The sequence below is a fragment of the Trachypithecus francoisi genome, unplaced genomic scaffold (assembly GCF_009764315.1).
Source record: "Trachypithecus francoisi isolate TF-2019V2 unplaced genomic scaffold, Tfra_2.0 Lachesis_group6, whole genome shotgun sequence".
NCBI classification, from domain to species: domain Eukaryota; kingdom Metazoa; phylum Chordata; class Mammalia; order Primates; family Cercopithecidae; genus Trachypithecus; species Trachypithecus francoisi.
Window position 1 is genome coordinate 185,139 of NW_022681471.1, and position 18,742 is coordinate 203,880.

General features: G+C 47.7%; 1 protein-coding gene across 1 annotated transcript in view; it reads left to right on the forward strand.

Moving 5' to 3' along the window:
• The window catches only part of CD99L2 (CD99 molecule like 2), a 124,238-nt gene that overhangs the window by 101,796 nt on the left and 3,700 nt on the right, over positions 1 to 18,742 (forward strand). Inside the window, 4 exon segments of the mRNA XM_033202004.1 lie at positions 11,079 to 11,117; positions 12,571 to 12,690; positions 16,966 to 16,983; positions 18,389 to 18,454. Of these exon segments, the coding sequence (XP_033057895.1) occupies positions 11,079 to 11,117; positions 12,571 to 12,690; positions 16,966 to 16,983; positions 18,389 to 18,454 (243 nt within the window).

Genomic DNA, 18,742 nt, shown 5'->3' on the forward strand with positions numbered 1-18,742 from the left:
CGACAGACTTGGGAAGGGAAAAATGAGAGCAGCCTTGGGTAAAAATGCCACGGACTCAAGCTGTTTTTACTGAAATCAAATTACTTCCCTGAAATGACTAACTTTTTGTCCAGGTTTATAGTTGCTTTTTGAAGAGAGGATTTGTTGATCTCCTCACTGTCTCATGCCAGAAGTCTTTCCCCTGGTATCTTGTAAATCTAGATTATTCTTTCTCTTTATCTCCCCTCAAGCCCAGGCCATCTTCACCCTCCCTGGGATGACCAGCTAAGTGGTTAAGAGTAGTGACCTTAACCTCTTAACTGGTATCTTTGCTCCAGTTTGTCCTCCTTGCAGCTGCAAGAGAGAACCATCAAGAACATGAATCTGACCCTGTCGTTCCTCTGTTTAAAAATACTGTGTAACAATGAAAAGACACAGTCCAATTAAAAATGAGCATAGGATTTGAACAGACACATCACAAAGGAAGTTACATGATGTTCAAAATAATTTATGTATGTTGAACCAATCTTGCATCCCAGGGATAAAGCCTACTTGATCGTGTTGGATTAGCTTTTTGATGTGCTGCTGGATTCAATTTGCTGGTATTTTGTTGAGGATTTTTGCATCTATGTTCGTCAATGATATTGACCTGACGTTTTCTTTTTGTATTGTGTCCTGCTACAGTAACCAAAACAGCATGGTACTGGTACAAAAACAGACACATAGACCAGTGGAACAGAATAGAGAACATACAAAAAACGCCACAGACCTACAACCATCTGATCTTCAACAAAATTGACAAAACAAGCAGTGGGGAAAGGACTCTTTTTTTAAAAAATTATTATTATACTTTAAGTTCTAGGGTACATGTGCACAACGTGCAGGTTTGTTACATTCGTATACATGTGCCATGTTGGTGTGCTGCACCCGTTAACTCGTCATTTACTTTAGGTGTATCTCCTAGTGCTATCCCTCCCCCTTCCCTCCCACCCTACAACAGGCCCCAGTGTGTGATGTTCCCCACCCTGTGTCCAAGTGATCTCATTGTTCAATTCCCACCTATGAGTGAGAACATGCGGTGTTTGGTTTTCTGTCCTTGTGATAGTTTGCTCAGAATGATAGTTTCCAGCTTTATCCATGTTGCTACAAAGGACATGAACTCATCCTTTTTTCTGGTTGTATAGTATTCCACGGTGTATATGTGCCACATTTTCTTAATCCAGTCTATCATTGATGGACATTTGGGTTGGTTAGGACTCTTTATTCAATAAATGGTGCTGGGATAACTGGCTGGCCATATGCAGAAGATTGAAGCTGGACCCCTACCTTTTTGCTGTATACAAGAATCAACTCAAGATGGATTACAGACTTAAATGTAAAACCCAAATCTGTGAAAACCCTGAAGACAAGTTAGGCAGTACTATTCTGGACATAGGACCTGACAAAATCTTCATGACAAAGATGCCAAAAGCAATTGCAACAAAACCAAAAATTGACACATGGGACCTAATCAAACTAAAGAGCTTCTGCACAGCAAAAGAAACTTTCAACAGAGTAAACAGACAACCTATAGAATGTGAGAAAATGTTTCCAAACTATGCATCCAATAATATCCAGAATCTATAAGGAACTTAAACAAATTTACTAGCCAAGAACAAACCATCCCATTAAACAGTGGGCAAAAGACATGAACAGACATTTCTGAAAAGAAGACGTACATGCGGCCAGCAAGCATATGAAAAAAAGCTTAACATCACCAATCATTAGAGAAATGCAAATCAAAACCACAATGAGATACCTTCTCACACCAGTCAGAATGGCTGTTATCAAAAAGTCAAAAAATAACAAATGCTGGTAAGGTTGTGGAGAAAGGGGAACACTTATGCACTACTGGTGGGAATGTAAATCAGTTCAGCCAGTGTTGAAAAAAGTTTGGTGATTTCTCAAAGAACTTAAAACAGAATTACCATTTGACCCAGCAATCCCATTATTTAGTATATACCCAAACATAAATTGCTGTATCATAAAGACAAATGCATGTGTATGTTCACTGCAGCACTACTCACAGTAGCAAAGACACGGAATCAACCTAAGTGCCCATCAACGGAGGACTGGAGGAAGAAAATGTGGTGCATATACACCATGAAATACTACACAGCCATAAAAAAAATGAGATCATGTCCTATGTAACAACATAGATGGAGCTGGAGGCCATTATCCTCAGCAAACTAACTCAGGAACAGAAAATCAGATACCACATGTCCTCACTTATAAGTGGGAGCTCAATGATGAGCACACATAGACACATGGAGGGGAACAGCACACACTGGGGCCTCTCGGGGTGGAGGGTGGGAGGAGGGAGAGGATCAGGAAAAATAACTAATGAATACTAGGCTTAATACTGGATGATGAACTAATCTGTACAACAAACCCCCATGACACACAATGTACCTGTATAGCAAGCCTGCACATGTATCCCTGCACCTAAAATTAAAAACAAGCAAACAAACAAAAAAACAAAATCATTATTCTTTGGGAAAATACAAATTAAACCACAATGAGATACCACAACACATCCTCCAGAATAACTAAAATTTAAAAGGTGGTATCAAATGTTGATGAAGATGTGGAGTGACTGCAATTCTCATACATCGTTGGTAGGGATGTAAAGTTTCTTCTAAAACTACCATAGACCTACCTAGTGACCGAGCAATTTCATTCCTATTCAAGAGAAATGGGAGCTATGTTCTGCCCCCTTCCAACAACAACGGAAAAAAGACTTATAAAAGAATGCTCATTGCTTGATCTACGATAGCAAAAAACAAAAACCAAACCTGGAGACACCAGGTATCAATAGGAGAATTGATCGAGAAACCGTGATACGTTTATATGTTTATACAATGGGAAGAGCTACTGATACGACAGCATGGATAAATGTCAAAAAGAACATGCTGAGTAAAAGAGGCAATGAAAAAAGAGTACATATTATATGAGCCCGATTATATGAACTTCCACTACAGACAAAAGTAAGCTATAATGATAGAAATGAGACCTGTGGCTGCGGGAGTTAGGTGTGTGAATAAGATCAATTGGGCATCACTTTCTGGGGTGATGGTTCTGCTCTGTGTCTTGAATAGGGGTCTCGGTTTCATAGTTGTGTGCATCTGTCAAAAGTTATCCACTGGCACCTGGAAGAAGTATGTGTTTCACTATATGTACATTTTACCTTAGAAAAGGAATCATAAGCGAATGTAAAATGCTGGGTAACGATAGGTTGAGGTATACTGATGTCTGTAACTTTGAAATGTGTCACAAAAATAAGATCGATGGACAAGAGGGATGGCAGGCAAGATAAACTGAGTGATGCAAAATGTTAATGACAAGTCTACGTGCTGGGAATGTGGATGTTCACTGCACGAAGTTTTAAATTTTTTTGTATGTTTGAAATTTTTCTTAATTAGATGTTGGTGAAAAAAATTAAAGAAGCAGGAACAACAACAAAAGCCTCTTTAGTGGTTCCCCACTGCTTACAAGATAAGTTCAAGCCCCTTAGTCTGCTGACATGTTCTTTCTGCCCTAGACCACCAGGTTCCTATCATCTCCAAACATGGAGAAAGGCCAGTAGGTACATATGCCAGTGCCTGCACGTGACGTTCCTCGGTCTAAACTGCCTGCCTTCCACCATGTGAATTCCCACTCACCCTTGAGCAAGTGCTAAGTTACCCATCGCTGGAGATCCCCTCCTCTCAGGAGGCTGCCCGCATCTGTGGTCCCGTCTCCCTGCCCACTCTCGGCTCTGCAGCACAGCTTCCATCTCCTGCCCCTGGGCTCTCCTAGAGCTTCTGTCATTCCGCTGGTACAGGACAGCACATGTCATTCTCAACCACAGCGGGTGGTATTTATCTTTTTAGCTTCTGCTAGACTGGGCTTCCTGTGTATCCCTGACACCTCCATGCAAGTTTGCTGGCATGAGGACTGCGGAGCAAACACTCAGCTTTGCTTTCTGCCTTCCCTGTCACACCTCCCTGTGAAGGCTAGAGTGATACTTTTGATTGGCGAAGCCAGGGTGAGCCTGCTGATCCTCTGGGCCACATTACTGGTAGGATCGTGGCATGACCTGCTGCTTTCTCCTGGAACCCCAAAGGAGCGCGAGAGCCAGGGCCCACCGTGTTGCTAGCTAGGGAAGTGTGCACTCTGATAGTAGGTGAGCCCTGTGCCTGCTCTATAAGCCCAGTTTTCCCTCACATGAGCTCTGGGATGATTTTCGTGAGAAGGGAGAGAGGAGAGAAGTAACAGGTAGCTTCCGTGTGGCCTCAAGCCATGTCCTCTAACTAGTACACAGAAGCCCTGCCCTTGAGGGTGCTGCTGTACTTTTAGCCTCTTCATCAAGCAGATGCCTTACCTTTGATCTTTCTCTGGCTCCTTGCATCTGTTCTCAGTTGGTAAAGAACCTGGAGGGGAGGAAGAGCTGGGAGGGGTGTTATTAACATTCCCAGATCCCCCTCACTGGCCTGTTGGTCAGAAAACTCTTGATAAATTAACACAAGGAACCAATGGGGACAAGGGCACTGCTGGCTGGGGAAAGAGGCCATTTGCTGCTTTCCTTTCTCCCTATCCCCAGAAGGAGAGTCTTCCTTCTGTGTTCCTTAAGGATCCCCTGGGCAGTGTCTGCTCCATTGCTCTGGCTCGGTGTTTTACCCTCTCCTTCGTTATCTGTAGACCTTCCCCAAGCTTCTGAGTCTGCTCAAAGCTAGAGTTTTAGTGATAGGTCTTTCAAGAGGTACTACTTGGAGCCTTGGGTGGTACGAAATGGATGTCTTCACGGTGAGCCTTGTGTCTGCTCCAAGTGCAAACCCTCCATGCATTGCAGAGAACACGATAAAGAGAGGAGCACTACCTGAACTTCTCCTTCGGGGTCTAAAGGTGAAACTTGCTTTGCAGCACCCAGCATTTTACTGTACTGATTCCTTTCTTTGGATCACCACCTCCTGGATTTAGCAGCCCATATGCTGGGCTCACTCAGCTATACACTGCTTGTTCATAACTACTGTGGGTTCACAGGGCTGAAACACTGCCTCATTTTTCTTAATCAGAAAAAAATTATTTTGAAAATGTTAGAATCAAATTGGGCACATTTTTACCCCAGATGGCATTTCTTTAAGGCCAAAGCATGCAGTTCTTAAACACTGAGGCAAGACTAAAAACCCCTCTTTCTAAAGAGATACAGACATTCTGTTACCGATGTGTCTGGGTTGCATACATAGGCTATCTGGAGATGTCCCCAAGTGTGAAGTGTGAACACCCTCACTTAGAGTTCACAGGGTTAAAGGGGACGGTACTGACTATGGTCAGTTGGTTGACTGTAACTTTGAGTATTAGTTTCCTCCAAGTGTAGCCTGTTGATCTCCGTTTTTTTGTTTGTTCTTTATACTTTAAGTTGTGGGATACATGTGCAGAACGTGCAGGTTTGTTACATAGGTATACACGTGCCATGGTAGTTTGCTGCACCCATCAATCCATCACCTACATTAGGGATTTCTCCTAATGCTATCTCTCCCTAGCCCCCCACCCCCTGACAGGCCGCGGTGTGTGATGTTCCCCTCCCTGTGCCCATGTGTTCTCATTGTTCAGCACAGTGTCAAAGTTTATCTACGTTGTAGCACGCACCAGCATTTCCTTCCTTTTTATGGCTGAATGTTCCATTGTGTGGCTAGACCACATTTTGTCTATCCATTGACCCTCTTGGGTTTTTGAAGAAAACATTTCTCTTCCATTTTCACTGTGTTTACAGTCATTGTCTTCAAGTATCTGGGCCCTCTCATGATCCCTTTCTGTTATGGACTAAATGTTTGTGTCTCCTGAAAATTCATGTGTTGAAACCCTAACCCCCAATAGGATGTATTTGGAGGGTGGGGCCTTTGGGTTACATGAAGTCTTGAAGGTGGGGTCTTTGTGATGGGATTAGTTCTAAGAAGAGATACCTGAGAGTTCTCTTCTTTGGACCTATTTCCACATTCATTTCAGCTTTCATAATATGTAAAGAAACAGGATGTTTCAGATGTGAGGAACAGCTCCCCGGCTCTGGTGTTCTATGATGTGAAGAGACCCACTTGCTCCCTCAGACTCCCCTTCCTCAAACACATATCTGGGAACACGGTGTGAACATGGCTTTTCTCCCAGATGACCACCTTGCTGGTATCTCAGGAGCCTGATATAAGACAAGGAGAGTTTTAAGGGTCTGTATCAGATTGGAAGGGGATACCCATTGTATTACCTAGAGGGAGGGCATTCTCATCCCTGTGGTGGGGGATGGATACAATCTGGGCCTTGGAGACTTTCTGGAACCGTGAGGAGTACCCTTCCCAGTGGCTAGCATAGGCAGCCATGTTTTGGTAGATTTTTCAGTTCACTGTGACTTGGTAACGATGGGGCATTTGAAGCAAGTTTTTTCTTCTCTTTGTTTATTCATTTTTTAAAAAGTTGTTTTTATTTTGTACTTTGGCCGTTTTTTTAGATAATGAAAATACATTTCTAAAATATCTAAAAGCCCTTGCTGTGTCTATTAGAAGAGTCTAGAACACTTATAGATGTCTTTAAATACTTGAACATCTCCCCCTAGCAGTTATAATCTTCCTACCATTACGTTACTCTCCATGCCCTTGGCAACCAGGTGAGTCAGGCACTCACTGTGAGCCCAGGTTGTGCTGCTGTCAGAGAAGAGCAGCTCCATGTGGTTTAGCCCCGCCTCCTGCAGATGTATGGCTGTGTAGGAATCAAGGCTGCCATGTATGTGTATAGCAGTGTCTTTTGTCTCTGAGATGCCGAGGGTCTGACACTTTCATTGATCGCAGGGCTTATTCATAACTTTCTCACTGAGGTCATGCCTCCTTTCTACAGGGCCTCTGTAGCTGTGGTGGTTGCTATAGCTAGAGAGGTTCCTGTAGCTATGAGACCCGCTATGGCGGTGGTCACTATTGCTCCAGTGACGTTCCCTATTGCTATGGTGTGGCTATAGCAACAGCAGCAGTCCCTAGAATTGTGGCAGTCCATACAGCCACCTGTATGCATAGGTATCTATACTCAAAGCAAATTGCAGCATGTGATGCACTGTGCAGGGAGGTTTCTGGTGTACTAGAAAGCTACTGTAGTCCCTTTGGCATACAACTGTGAACTCAGAAGGCAGGTGGGAATACAAAACATACTGAACCTGTAGAGTCTGCCAGTGACCTGCGAAATAGCCTCTTTGAGTTCTCTCTCCAGTTGTGGGAAAGAGGGGTGGATAGATTTGCATGGGGCTTGCAGAGTTAAAACTTCTTAAAATTTACATGAAAAGCACTTGTTGTTTCATGATCCAGGAAGAATCACTAGTTAATATTTCTGACTGCATGCTTGGAATACTTTTTCTATGCATAAGCATATGTTTGTAAATATTTGTGATTTTTTTTTTTAAATAAAATGGGATCATGCTATCCTGAAACCATTTTTTAAATTCAATAATACACTGAATATCATTCTCTGTCATTAAAGGGTATTCTAAAATATTATATCAATGGTTACATTATATTATGATATACCATAATTGATTTAACCAGGACCCTATTTGTATAGAGATTCCCCCCAGCTTCTTGCTACTCTACACAGTGCTGTGATGAACATTGTCTAGCCAAATGTGCACAACCCTAATTGTTTCTGTCAGATAACTTCCTAGAAGTCAAATGGCTGGGTCACAGAAAGCAGACACTTCTAAAGATGTGACGCTTTGAGTGGTACTGCTGAATGGTATTCCATTAAGGTTGTGCCAACCTCCATTTCCACCACTAGTAAGTAAACAGGTGCCTGTTTTCTCAAATTATCACCTCCAATGGGCATTGTAGTTTTGTTATCTTTGCAGATTTGTTCAGAGCAAAATGCTATCCTGTTTATGCATTTCTTTGAATCTAAAAGGAGGTGAGACACTTTTTCAATATCTTATTAGACACTCTTAAAATATTTTGTGAATTGCCTGTTTGTGTCCTTTGCCCATTTTTTTTTTTTTTTTACTGGGGTCTGCATATTTTCTCATTTCTGCATATTTCTGCATATTTTCTCATATATTTTAAGGACTCCTTTTACATTAGAGATTAGGAAGCCCTTATATATTCCATAAACATTTATTCATTCATCAGTTGATGAACCTTTGGGTTGTTTATAGCTTTTATGAATACTGCGATGAACATGTGTGTGCAAATGTTTATGTGGACATATGTTTTCAGTTATGTTGGGTATATACCTAGAAGTGGAATTGTTAGGTCATACTGTAACTCCGTGTTTAACTTCTTAAGGAGCAACCAAACTATTGTCCATAGCAGCTGCACCATTTTACATGCCTGCTAGCAATGTTCAGGGGTTCCAATTTCTTCACATCCTTACCAACACTCCTTCCTTTCTTCCCTTCTCTCCCTTCCCCTTGTCTTCTTTCCTTTTTCTTTTTTTGGATTACAGTTATCCTAGTGGATATGAGATGGTGTCTCATTATGGTTTTGGTTTGCATTTCCCCAATGACCAGCAGTGTTGAGCGTCTTTTCATGTGTTTATTGGCCATTTGTATGTCTCTTTGGAGAAACATCTATTCACTTCCTTTGCCCATTTTTAGATGGAATGATTTGCCTTTTTATTATTGAGCTGAAGGGGTTCTTTATATATTCTCAATACCAGCTCCTTATCAGATACGGATTTTGCAAGTATTTTCTCCTATTCTGTGGGTTGTCATTCTCCTTTCTTGATGATGTCCTTTGAAGCACACGGGTTTTTAATTTTGACAAAGCCCAATTTCGTTTTACTTTTGTTGCTTGCACTTTTAGTACTGAAGTTTTTACTTCTGATCGGATCTTTTCCGTTTTGAGTTTCTGGCTTTAGGATCATATTTAGAAATCATTTTTACCCCAAGGTAATAGAAATTCCTTACCTCTAAATGTTCCTATAGTGCTTTATGCCTTCATCCACGTTACCTTTACTGGGAACTGATCTTCATGGATGGCATTGGGTTGGATAATTTAATGTTATGCCCGTGACTCATCACCAACACCATCTTTTGCACAGTGTGCTTTTTGTAGAGTAACTGGGTTCAGTCTGTGCCTAGAGGAAGTAAGCAGAGCTCAGTAGCCCAACATGGCTCAAAGCCATGACCTCGGCTTGACTAGCTGCAGTGGCCTGTGTGATTGACTTCAGGCTCACGTAGTGAGAAAGGAAAGAAGGATCTAAGATGACTGGCTGTTTTTTCTTCCAGATGTTTCTTAGCCTCACAGTAGTTTCCGTTCACATGCCCATCTGAGAAGACTTGCCCACAGGATGGGATCACTTTTTTTGAGGAGGAAGAGAAGCACATTTTTGTCATCTTATTAGGATAAGACCTCCTACAATCACAAATGGTCAGATAGTTAGGAACTGCTGGAGCTGTGGACTACATTGAGCTTTGAGTCTTTTTGAAAGGCTGGGAGAGTCACCCTTCTCTCCATTTGTCCCTGGGGGGAAATTAGGAAGGGATTCGGCGTGTTTGTGTTTCTTATCACAGCCTGTTGCTCAGCAGTCTCGTGATGTTTAAGTTGCTGGGAATCCTTGTGGCCAAGTGCTCCTAAGGGAAAGGAGACCTGAGAACACTGTTTCCTTCTGCCTTGAGGTGAAAGAATAGGTTGAATAACTCAGAGTCCAGAAAAATAGAAGTCTAGTGACATGAACACATGAGCAGAGGATGCCATCACAACAGCCACCTCCAGCAGAGCGGAGGGGACCTCTCTGTTGATCTGGCTGCACACAGTGACCCCCATCTTCCTGTTTGTTATGCTTTCTCCAACAGCAATGATTGTATGTGTTTAGTTTTTTGTTTTTTTTTTTTTTAATGCTGTGTTAATAACCATTCATATCCAATCAGGGACCTTTATATAATACATGGAGCTCAAGGATGCAGCTTAGGTGGGAACATAACAAACCTCATTTTTCCCCAAGAATCTTGTTTTTTAACGGGCTTTATTTTTTAGAGCAGTTTCAGTTTCACAGAAAAATAGAGAGGAAGGTACAGAGAGTTCTCATATTTCCCCATCCCCACGTGTGCACAGCCTCCCCAGCTATCAATACCGCACCCCCCCAACCCTGACAGAGTGGTACATTTTTACAATCCATGAACCTCCATTCCTCCTGACTCTGATTGGTGAAGGAAACGTTGGAGCTCATTTGCCTTCACTATCCCAGGGCGGTTTCCCCTGAGAACCCTGGGCTCTGGGAACACAGTCTCCCTCCATTAATGAGCATTCGGCCCTGAGAAGAGGGTGGGATGAACGGTGAACTCAACGCTAATTAAGGTACTGAAATGGCACCAGTGGCTTCTCAGGGAGTAGCTGTCTGGGGAAGGGTTGTGCGCGTGTGTGTGTGCGTGTGTGCATTTAACTCTCTGCAGTTCTATTGTGTGTGATTTGTGTGACCACCACCATAGTCAATATACAGAACAGTCTGTCACCACAAGGTTGCTTCCTGTTGCTCATTTATAATCATAGCTAACTCCCTCCCTCCCAGCTCTCACCAGCCCCTGCCAGCATTCATCTGTTCTCCATCTCTGTGATACTTTAGATCCTTTTGAATTTCAAAAGAGTGGATAAGGGATTGTGAGCCTCCATTTGTTTATGTTCCAAGAGCGACTTCAACTGTAGTTGAGGCAGTGGCTACGTCAGAGACCCGTGGTGGTGGCATTCAGAGTCAGGCTGTCCCGGCACAGCACCCCACACCCCGACTTCTGGTGAGGCCACTATGTGCAGCTGCACCGCTGGTAGCAAAGACGTGAAATAGAATCCTGTGCCTGAAGAGTCCAGCGTGCAAGGCCTGCTCAGGGCAAGGTGGCTGCCATTTTCATAATAAAAAGTTCCACCTGGTGGCCTGGGCTTTGCAGGTGGTAGGCATAAGAAAGCAGGCCTCACTGCAGTCCAGTAGAAGCCTACGGGTGATCCATTGGTTGGGGTCTTGTCGCATAGGTGGGATTGGAAGGGCTGGCACTGCCATCCATCTCACGGAGGCCTGAGCTCGAGCCTGGGCTGACTGGTCGCTGGCACTAAGTGCTTTTGTCTTTTTTCCAGGTGATGGCCGGTACGGCAGCAATGACGACCCTGGATCTGGTGGGTTTCTGAATCCTGAGGCTCCTGTTGGCCATGTGAAAGGAAAATGAATCTCAGGACCCTGAAAGCACTAAGCCAAGGGAAAAGTCAATCTAGAAACTGTATCAGGCAAACGTGCCTCCTATTCTGTTCCTAAATAAGACAGCTCCAAATGGAAAAAGCTGCATACCTCCTTCCCAATTTGCCTACAGGGAAATTTCTTATGGGCCTCCATATCTTTACCCTGAAACAGTTCTGTGAATTTCAACCTGGCTGATCTTTACAGAGGGAGACAGAGCCGTCCCTCTGCTCCCCTGAGACAAATGCAGATTTGATTGCTTCCTCTGCCCAATTGCTTATGTAAAAATGCAGATTCACTGAGCCAGATGAAATTGTGTATTCAGTGAAAGGCTGGCCAAGGACTCAAAAGAATGCAACCTTTTGTCTCTTTCTCTTATCTCCCTGTGACCTGGAAGCACCCCACCTCCACCCCTGCTTTGAGTTGTCCGCCTTTCTGGACCAAACCAATGTACATCTTACACATATTGATTGATGTCTCATGTCTCCCTAAATGTATAAAACCAGCTGTGCCCCAGCTACCTTGGCACATGTCGTCAGGACCTCCTGAGGCTGTAGCATGGGTGCATCGTTAACCTTGGCAAAATAAAGTGTCCTTTTTTTTTTTTTCTCGCTCTGTTGCCCAGGCTGGAGTGCAGTGGCATGATCTCAGCTCACTGCAAGCTCTGCCTCCCGGGTTCACGCCACTCTCCTGCCTCAGCCTCCCAAGTAGCTGGGACTCCAGGCACCCACCACCATGCCTGGCTAATTTTTTTTTTTTTTTTTTTTTTTGGTAGAGATGGGGTTTCACCATATTAGCCAGGATGGTCTCGATCTCCTGACCTCGTGATCCGCCCGCCTCAGCCTCCCAAAGTGCTGGATTACAGGCGTGAGCCACCGTGCCTGGCCTGGCAAAATAAACTTTCTAAATTCATTGAGGCCTGTCTCAGATATTTCATAGCAACTAAGAGGAGACACAGTGCTGGCCCACTCTGGTCTCAGAGTTGGCCATCCCCCTGAACGTTTCCAATAGATAATCGTGAGGCCAATAGAGGGGTGTAGCCATTTGAAGGAATGAAGCATGAAGATTGGGGTGCCGGGGGAAGTAGCCCAGTGGGAAGCCTGCAGGGCCTCAGTCACAGAAAGCACTGCACCATTTCCATGTCTCCCTTTCAAGCTCCTCAAAAGTCAAGTCCTTACAGAAAATGAGAAGTCCTAGGCAAATCCAAGGGGCACCATGTCTTTGTAATGCGTTAGTTAGATCTGTGTGGCATGGCCCTCTCCTGCTGGCTTGGGGGTTGTGGGCATCTGAATGAACTTAGTTTGGTGCTAGAGGAGAAGCAGGCTCCCGGGCTGCTCCCTGGGGTGCTTTGGCTCTGACCTCACCTGTCCTTATTTCTCCCCCTTCTTCATACAGGCATGGTGGCAGAGACCGGCACCATTGCCGGGGTGGCCAGCGCCCTGGCCATGGCCCTCATTGGTGCCGTCTCCAGCTACATCTCCTACCAGCAGAAGAAGTTCTGCTTCAGCATTCAGCGTAAGTGCAGCCGCCCCCTCATGGCTGGGAACCAGCTGGCAAGGTCTTTGGAGGGAAAGGGTCCAGGACAGATCCAGATCCCTCCACAGCCTGCCTGAGCCCCACTCCCAAGCAGACTTCCTGGGACGGGGGTGGAGGCTACAGTTTTGGAAATCCCTGGGGACAGGTCTAGGCTGAATTAAAGTGTAAACCAGCCCGCAAGAGCAGATGGGGCTGGCCCGGATGACCTTCACCTTCCCAGGGCCCCAGCTCCCAGGGGTACTTCTGTGGGGACAGAGCTCAGTGACCATTGTGATGTTTCCTTCACGTAGAATGGGAGGGACCCTGGACTGCACCCATAGCTTCAGACCTCAGCCAAGGGGATGGGGGCCTTTGGAGGCCCTACGTCAGCAGCTCCCTCCCATGCTGCTGGCTCCCTCAGGAGCAGAGGGCAGCGGTTCCTGGGGGTTTGCAAACCACGGCCCTTATTGCTCTGGCAGTGCCCCCGTCACATCCTGAGAAGTCACTGCCTGGTGCTCTTCCCCCCCACGAGCCACACACTAAACTAAATGGAATCATGAATTGCTCCAAAGAAGTAGGAATGTGAGAGAAAGAATGACGTGGTTCTCCCCACCACCCTTTACTAGGTTTTTAAAAGACAGTTTTCATCTCATGCTGTAGCTGTGAGTCTGCAAGTCATGGATTAATGGCATAGTTACGAATGGGACCCTGTCTCCACCCATCCGCGCCCCACATCAGCGAGCCCTGTGGGGATGCTGTTGCGGGAACGAGAAGACCTCGCTCGTCCCTTTTATAAGCACAGATGGATGCTCTGTCACTGTTTGCTGAGTGGAGCATGTCTCCAGTTCAAGGCTGGAGATTTTCAGTTCAAGCGACAGAATGTGACTCAGCTGTAGCTTGTCTCTTTCCACTCCTTGGCCCCTTGGATGCAATGGGAAGCTTAGAGACAGCCCACGTGGCTCTTTCCCTGCCCTTGCTGTGGTCCTCTGCCCTTAAATCTAGCCTGAACTGAGCTTCCCAGAAAACGAACCTGGGTCCCAAGATGCTTTGCTGAAGTCTCCAACTGCTTATTCATCTGACCGTCGTATTTGTTGACTTCACTCTTGTAGAACATTCTTGACCAGGGCGACACACACAGCATGCACAGCAGTACGGTAGGAGCACATTGACATGTCAGTGCACAGCCTGCAAACCTGTTCATGGCCACTCTGCTTGAGATCCCACTGACCCACCGTGGATCAGGAAGCTTGGCTGTAGAGTGGCGTGAGCAGGGAATGGGACAGACAGAGTCCAGGGCTGGGGACTGGATGGTTTTTAGAGGTATCCCTTACCCTCAAATCAAAAGTCAAGGAATCCTCTAACTGGTGAAAAAGATGGGAATCCAGCCTTCTAAATGCGTGGACACTGATATTTAGAAGGAGACACTGGGCGAGAGGATCGAGTTGCACTTAGTGTGGCGGGGGCAGTTTTGCATCAGCCTCCTGGGCTGTGCCTGGAACAAGGAGCCCAGGGCAACCAGGTACATAGTCAGAGCCCTTGATCTCTGACCTTGTTCTTATTGCATTTGGCAAAAAAGTAGAAGCCGCCTAATACAGGGGGTTTCTGTCCAAGAGGCCCCAAGGCTGTCCTCTGTGGGCTCTCCCCCCGGCAGGTGGATTGGAATGAGATGGGAATTCTGGGACACGTGGCCTTCCCCGTGGTCAGGGATCCTCATTTGAAACTGCTTTTTGGGCTGGGATCTCTCCGTACTCGTCTCCCCTCCCTGTTTTAGGGGAGGGAGCAAGGACCTGGCCAGGGGCACTTCGGGAGAACAACTGAGAGCATCCTGCTTGCCAGGAGAGGAGTCAAGACTTTGGATAAGCATCCAGGTGCTCAAGATGGTCTCTTGGGAAAAGATAAAAAAGCCCAGATTTGGATTCAACCAGGCCTGTAGGAAAAAGTTAGAACTGACTGAGAGAAAAGTATCTTTCCTGTATGATTGATTAAATTAGTTGGTAACTAAAATGCCATTGAACAAATACTTATTATTAAAATAAATCCTATACCCAGAGATGCCCTCAAAGTGGAGGCCACAGTGGCAGGGGAGGTCCTGGCGGCTGGCTAGAGGGCTCCTCCTGTTTGGCCCTTTGCTGGAGAGCTTTTTTGGCTGGAAGCAGCGTGTCAGATACATTTTGGCCTTGATTTTCTGATGATTTCCCCTTCTAGGTGGTTGGGGCGGCAAGGAGGTTTGGTTCGTAGCAACAAAGTAGTTGTGAGCTCTTGGAACAAAAAGGCTAATGCCCCGGGAGCCAAAAGGGCTCACTGGTGAAGTTTGCCAAAGCTGTATGAGTTCACTGGGGCTGCCAGAACAAGAGTCACAAACTGAGTGGCTCAAAACAATAGAAGTTGATTCTCTCCCAGTTCCAGGGGACTCCAGGTGTTCCCTGGCTTGTGGCTGTATCACTCCAATCTCGCTTTATATCCTAAATCCAGAATGACCTCATCTTAACATCCTTAACTTAATTACACCTGCAAAGACCCTGTCCCTAAATAAGGCCACGTTCACAGGTTCCAGGAATGAGGACTCGCAGATCGTTTTTGGCATGGGGCAGGGCATCCTTCACTACAGCATCATTAGCCTAATGGTGAGATGCGACAGTCCACAGTTTTCAAATCCATGCCCATTACAAAACTGGGTGAGATGGCCAGGCCAAAGGATGGCTTTGAGACTTGAAAAAGCATGCTGGGTAAAAGAAGCTACTTAAACTACAGGTCTGCAGTTCCTAGTAAGAGCAGCTTCCCAGGCATCGTGCGCTTGCCCCCCACCTGCCATTGCCTCTCTTCCGGGCTCTGCACGTGGGTGAAAAGCCAGCCCTGTAACTCGGCCTGGCAAGGGCAGGGCCATGGATGGGGAGAGTTCTTGGGCTGAGCAGACAGGGTGGCCGGCCTGGGCCCTCTCCTGCTGGGCCCTCAGTTTCCCCATCACGGTATCTCAACTTCCTTCCTGCTCTGGAATTAAAAAGTCAGAGGCTGGCTCGAGGCTGCTCAGGTGTCAGTAGGAACAGAGAGAGAAAAATAGGTTGATTTCCAAAGCACAAAGTGAACATCTTGATTGTATCTGTCTTATTAAAATGGAAGGAAAATATGTTATTTTCATGCTTATTTCCTAAAACGGGCCAGTGTGAGGTTTTGCGAAGTGAATCAGCAGGCAAAGCGGGGCAGCTCCCAGGAACCCCGTCGGCCCAGTGTGTCCATCTTGGATTTCACTGCCCTTCCCCTCCGACCTTCCTTCTCCCATGGCACCTTCCTGTGTGGCTGTCTCCCCAAGCTAGAGGCTGGGAGTCCTCCTGTCCCCCCACCTCATGTCAGTGCATTCCCCCAGTCCTGGGATTTGTGCCACCTGCGTAGGTCTCCTCTTGAGCCACACCTCCCCATCACCATTGCCATGGCCCCTGCCAGGACAGAGCCAAGGTCTTCCCCTCATCTTCCATCCAGAAGGTTCCATAGACCTTTGTGCCTGTCCAGTCTCCTCCACACCTCACTCTCCTCCAGGGGGACCTGTTTTAAAATGCGTGGATCCCCCCTTATGCTTCCTGCTGCCCTCAAGGTCCTGGCTGAGCCCCTGAGTTTGGCATTGGAAGCCCTTCATGGTTTGGTCCCAACCACATCCTTTCCCCTCCATAGGCCTCCCATAGGCCTTTCACTTCCCGAGGGCGCCATGTGCTCTCCATCCCGGGCCTCCGCTGTTCCCCCTCCTGACCTAGCTCCTCTCGCCCTGCAGGCCTGGAGCCGCTTCTCCCAGTCTGTGGTCCCACAGCGCCCCCTGCTGACCTCACCTGGTGCTCATGGGGCGGGATTGGGCCGGTTGGTTACCGTGTCTGCGACTCCCAGCTCGCCTTGCCGCCTCAGTGATCAGGAGTCTCTGGACCGTCCATTCCGTGGTGGGGCTGCGTGTACATCATGTCCCTGGCACCTGGCCCGGGCCAGAATCAGGAGGGGTCCCGCAGACGTTTGTGGGGTGGCTGAGCACACTGAGAAGCTGGGGGTTGGGCCTCCTGTCCCCACTCTTTCCCTTGAGTCTCAGCCACTGCCACATGGAGATGGCGGTAGAGGGGGCAGGGGTGCAGAACACGAAGCCCTGGGGAGACAGCAGGAGGTAGCTGCGAGGAAGGCCTGTCCCCACCACTGCTGGGGACCCTTGGCTTCCCTTGCCTTTGCCCTCAGTGTGGAAAGCCCGCATGTTGCTGTCGGGAGCGCTCTTACTCCAGGGTTCTAAGCTTTGTGTCTTGCCGTCAGATGCAGCAGAAGGTCAAGGTAACGCTGCTCTGCCTTCCTCACCTTCCTTTTGCTTCAGCCTTCATGCTTACTCATTTGCCCCTGCTCTTGGCGCTTCCTTGCCACTCTTCTCCCTCCTGCTTCCCTCGCACTCACCAACGTGGCTGTAACTGGGACTATCTTTAGCTTGCCCTGATGCGTGTGAGAGGATGCCACCTGCCAGGCGCTGTGTCCCCAGGCTGGATGTTGCGGGAGCTGGCGGAGAGTTGAGGTGCCGTGGTGAGGGCTCACTTTGCCCACTAGTGGTCGTGCCTGGGGAGCACATAGAGAGCCACCCACAGGCAGGAAACGATCCAGCGCCCACTGGGTTGGCAGCTGGCGGTGATCACGAGGCTCAGGGTGTGTCTCTTGGCCTCCACCTGTCAGCTGGGAAGGTGCACCTGGGACAGCTTCCACTGCACTCATCACCTGCCCCGCTCTGCGTGGGGCTGGCCACACCTGCCAAAGAGCAGTGTCCGCATTTGTCACAGACCCATTTGGCTCCCACCTCAAGCCCAGCAGCCGCCGGGGCAGGCAGGTGGCGGGCATACTTGCTTAGGCAAGGAGCCTGTAGCCCAGGACGATGGCTTGGGTTGCACTGGTGCCTGGTCAGTCGGTCGGTCGGTTGGTTGGAACCATGCCCCGGTTTTCCCACAGACCCGGGGCTGAAGGATTCCAGTCCCTGTGCTATGCAGGGATGAGACACAGACTCGACTCTGCAAGCAGCAGCAGGAGTGGGGTCCACTCTAAGAACTTGAACACTGGCGCTTGCTGGCTGAAGGGGATGCTTGGTACCGTCCCCAAATCCCTCTTGTAAATAGGTGTGGAGAAAGCCTAAATAACCAACTAGACTGAAGCAGCTGTTGGTGGGCCAGCCCCTCCAAGCTCGGGTGGACACAGCAGTTATTCCTGCTGCTGGGAGAAGCCAGTTGGCCTCTCTGCACAGGTGTTGCTGGGAGGCTGCATGTGGGCAGGAGGCTTTGCTGTATCTCCACGGTGCCCTGCATCCATCAATCACTCATAGCGATTGGCTCCCTGGCCCCTGGGCCGCACATGAACCTGTGGATGGTGCTGAGCCCTGCCATCGGGCACCCCCTCCACTGGGCGGAGCTGCCATCTTGGCGTGGTGGCGGCTGCCCTGTGGGGATGGAGTGCCAGAAGCCTTTGCTGCATGTTACTGTTATTTCTGAGGACGACGATGAGAACTCCTGGGCAGTGAATTCCTGGACAAACAGTTTTCATCCGGATAAGGATGTTCAGGTGGCCCAGGTTGCAGGCTTTTGAGCTCCCTGGGGCAGCTGTGCTGCTTTTTTAGCTGCAGAGGACTTGGTCAGGCATTCTCAGTCACCGTTGGGGACCCGCAGGTCCTGTGCGCGTCACTAACTCTGCCCTTTCCCCTTTGCAGAGGGTCTCAACGCAGACTACGTGAAGGGAGAGAACCTGGAAGCCGTGGTGTGTGAGGAGCCCCAAGGTGAGGACTTGTACTCAGTGTCCCTTGCTGACACTTTCCTAGTTGGCCCCAGCACTGAGCAGAACTGTGCTAGAGAAGCAGGGAAGCACAGAGACCTCTGCTTCTAGAATGTCCGGCCAGAGCAAAAGCCCACCCTGATCCGCCTGCCTCCCAGTTTTCATGAGCCCAAAGATGCGGGGGTGACAACCAGGGCCATCTGCTGCCATGCCGTTGACTTCTGGGCATTGCTGCTGCTCAGCCCCTGCCCTTGATTCGTCTGAGCCAGAGCCCCAGGCACCTCTGCTCCCC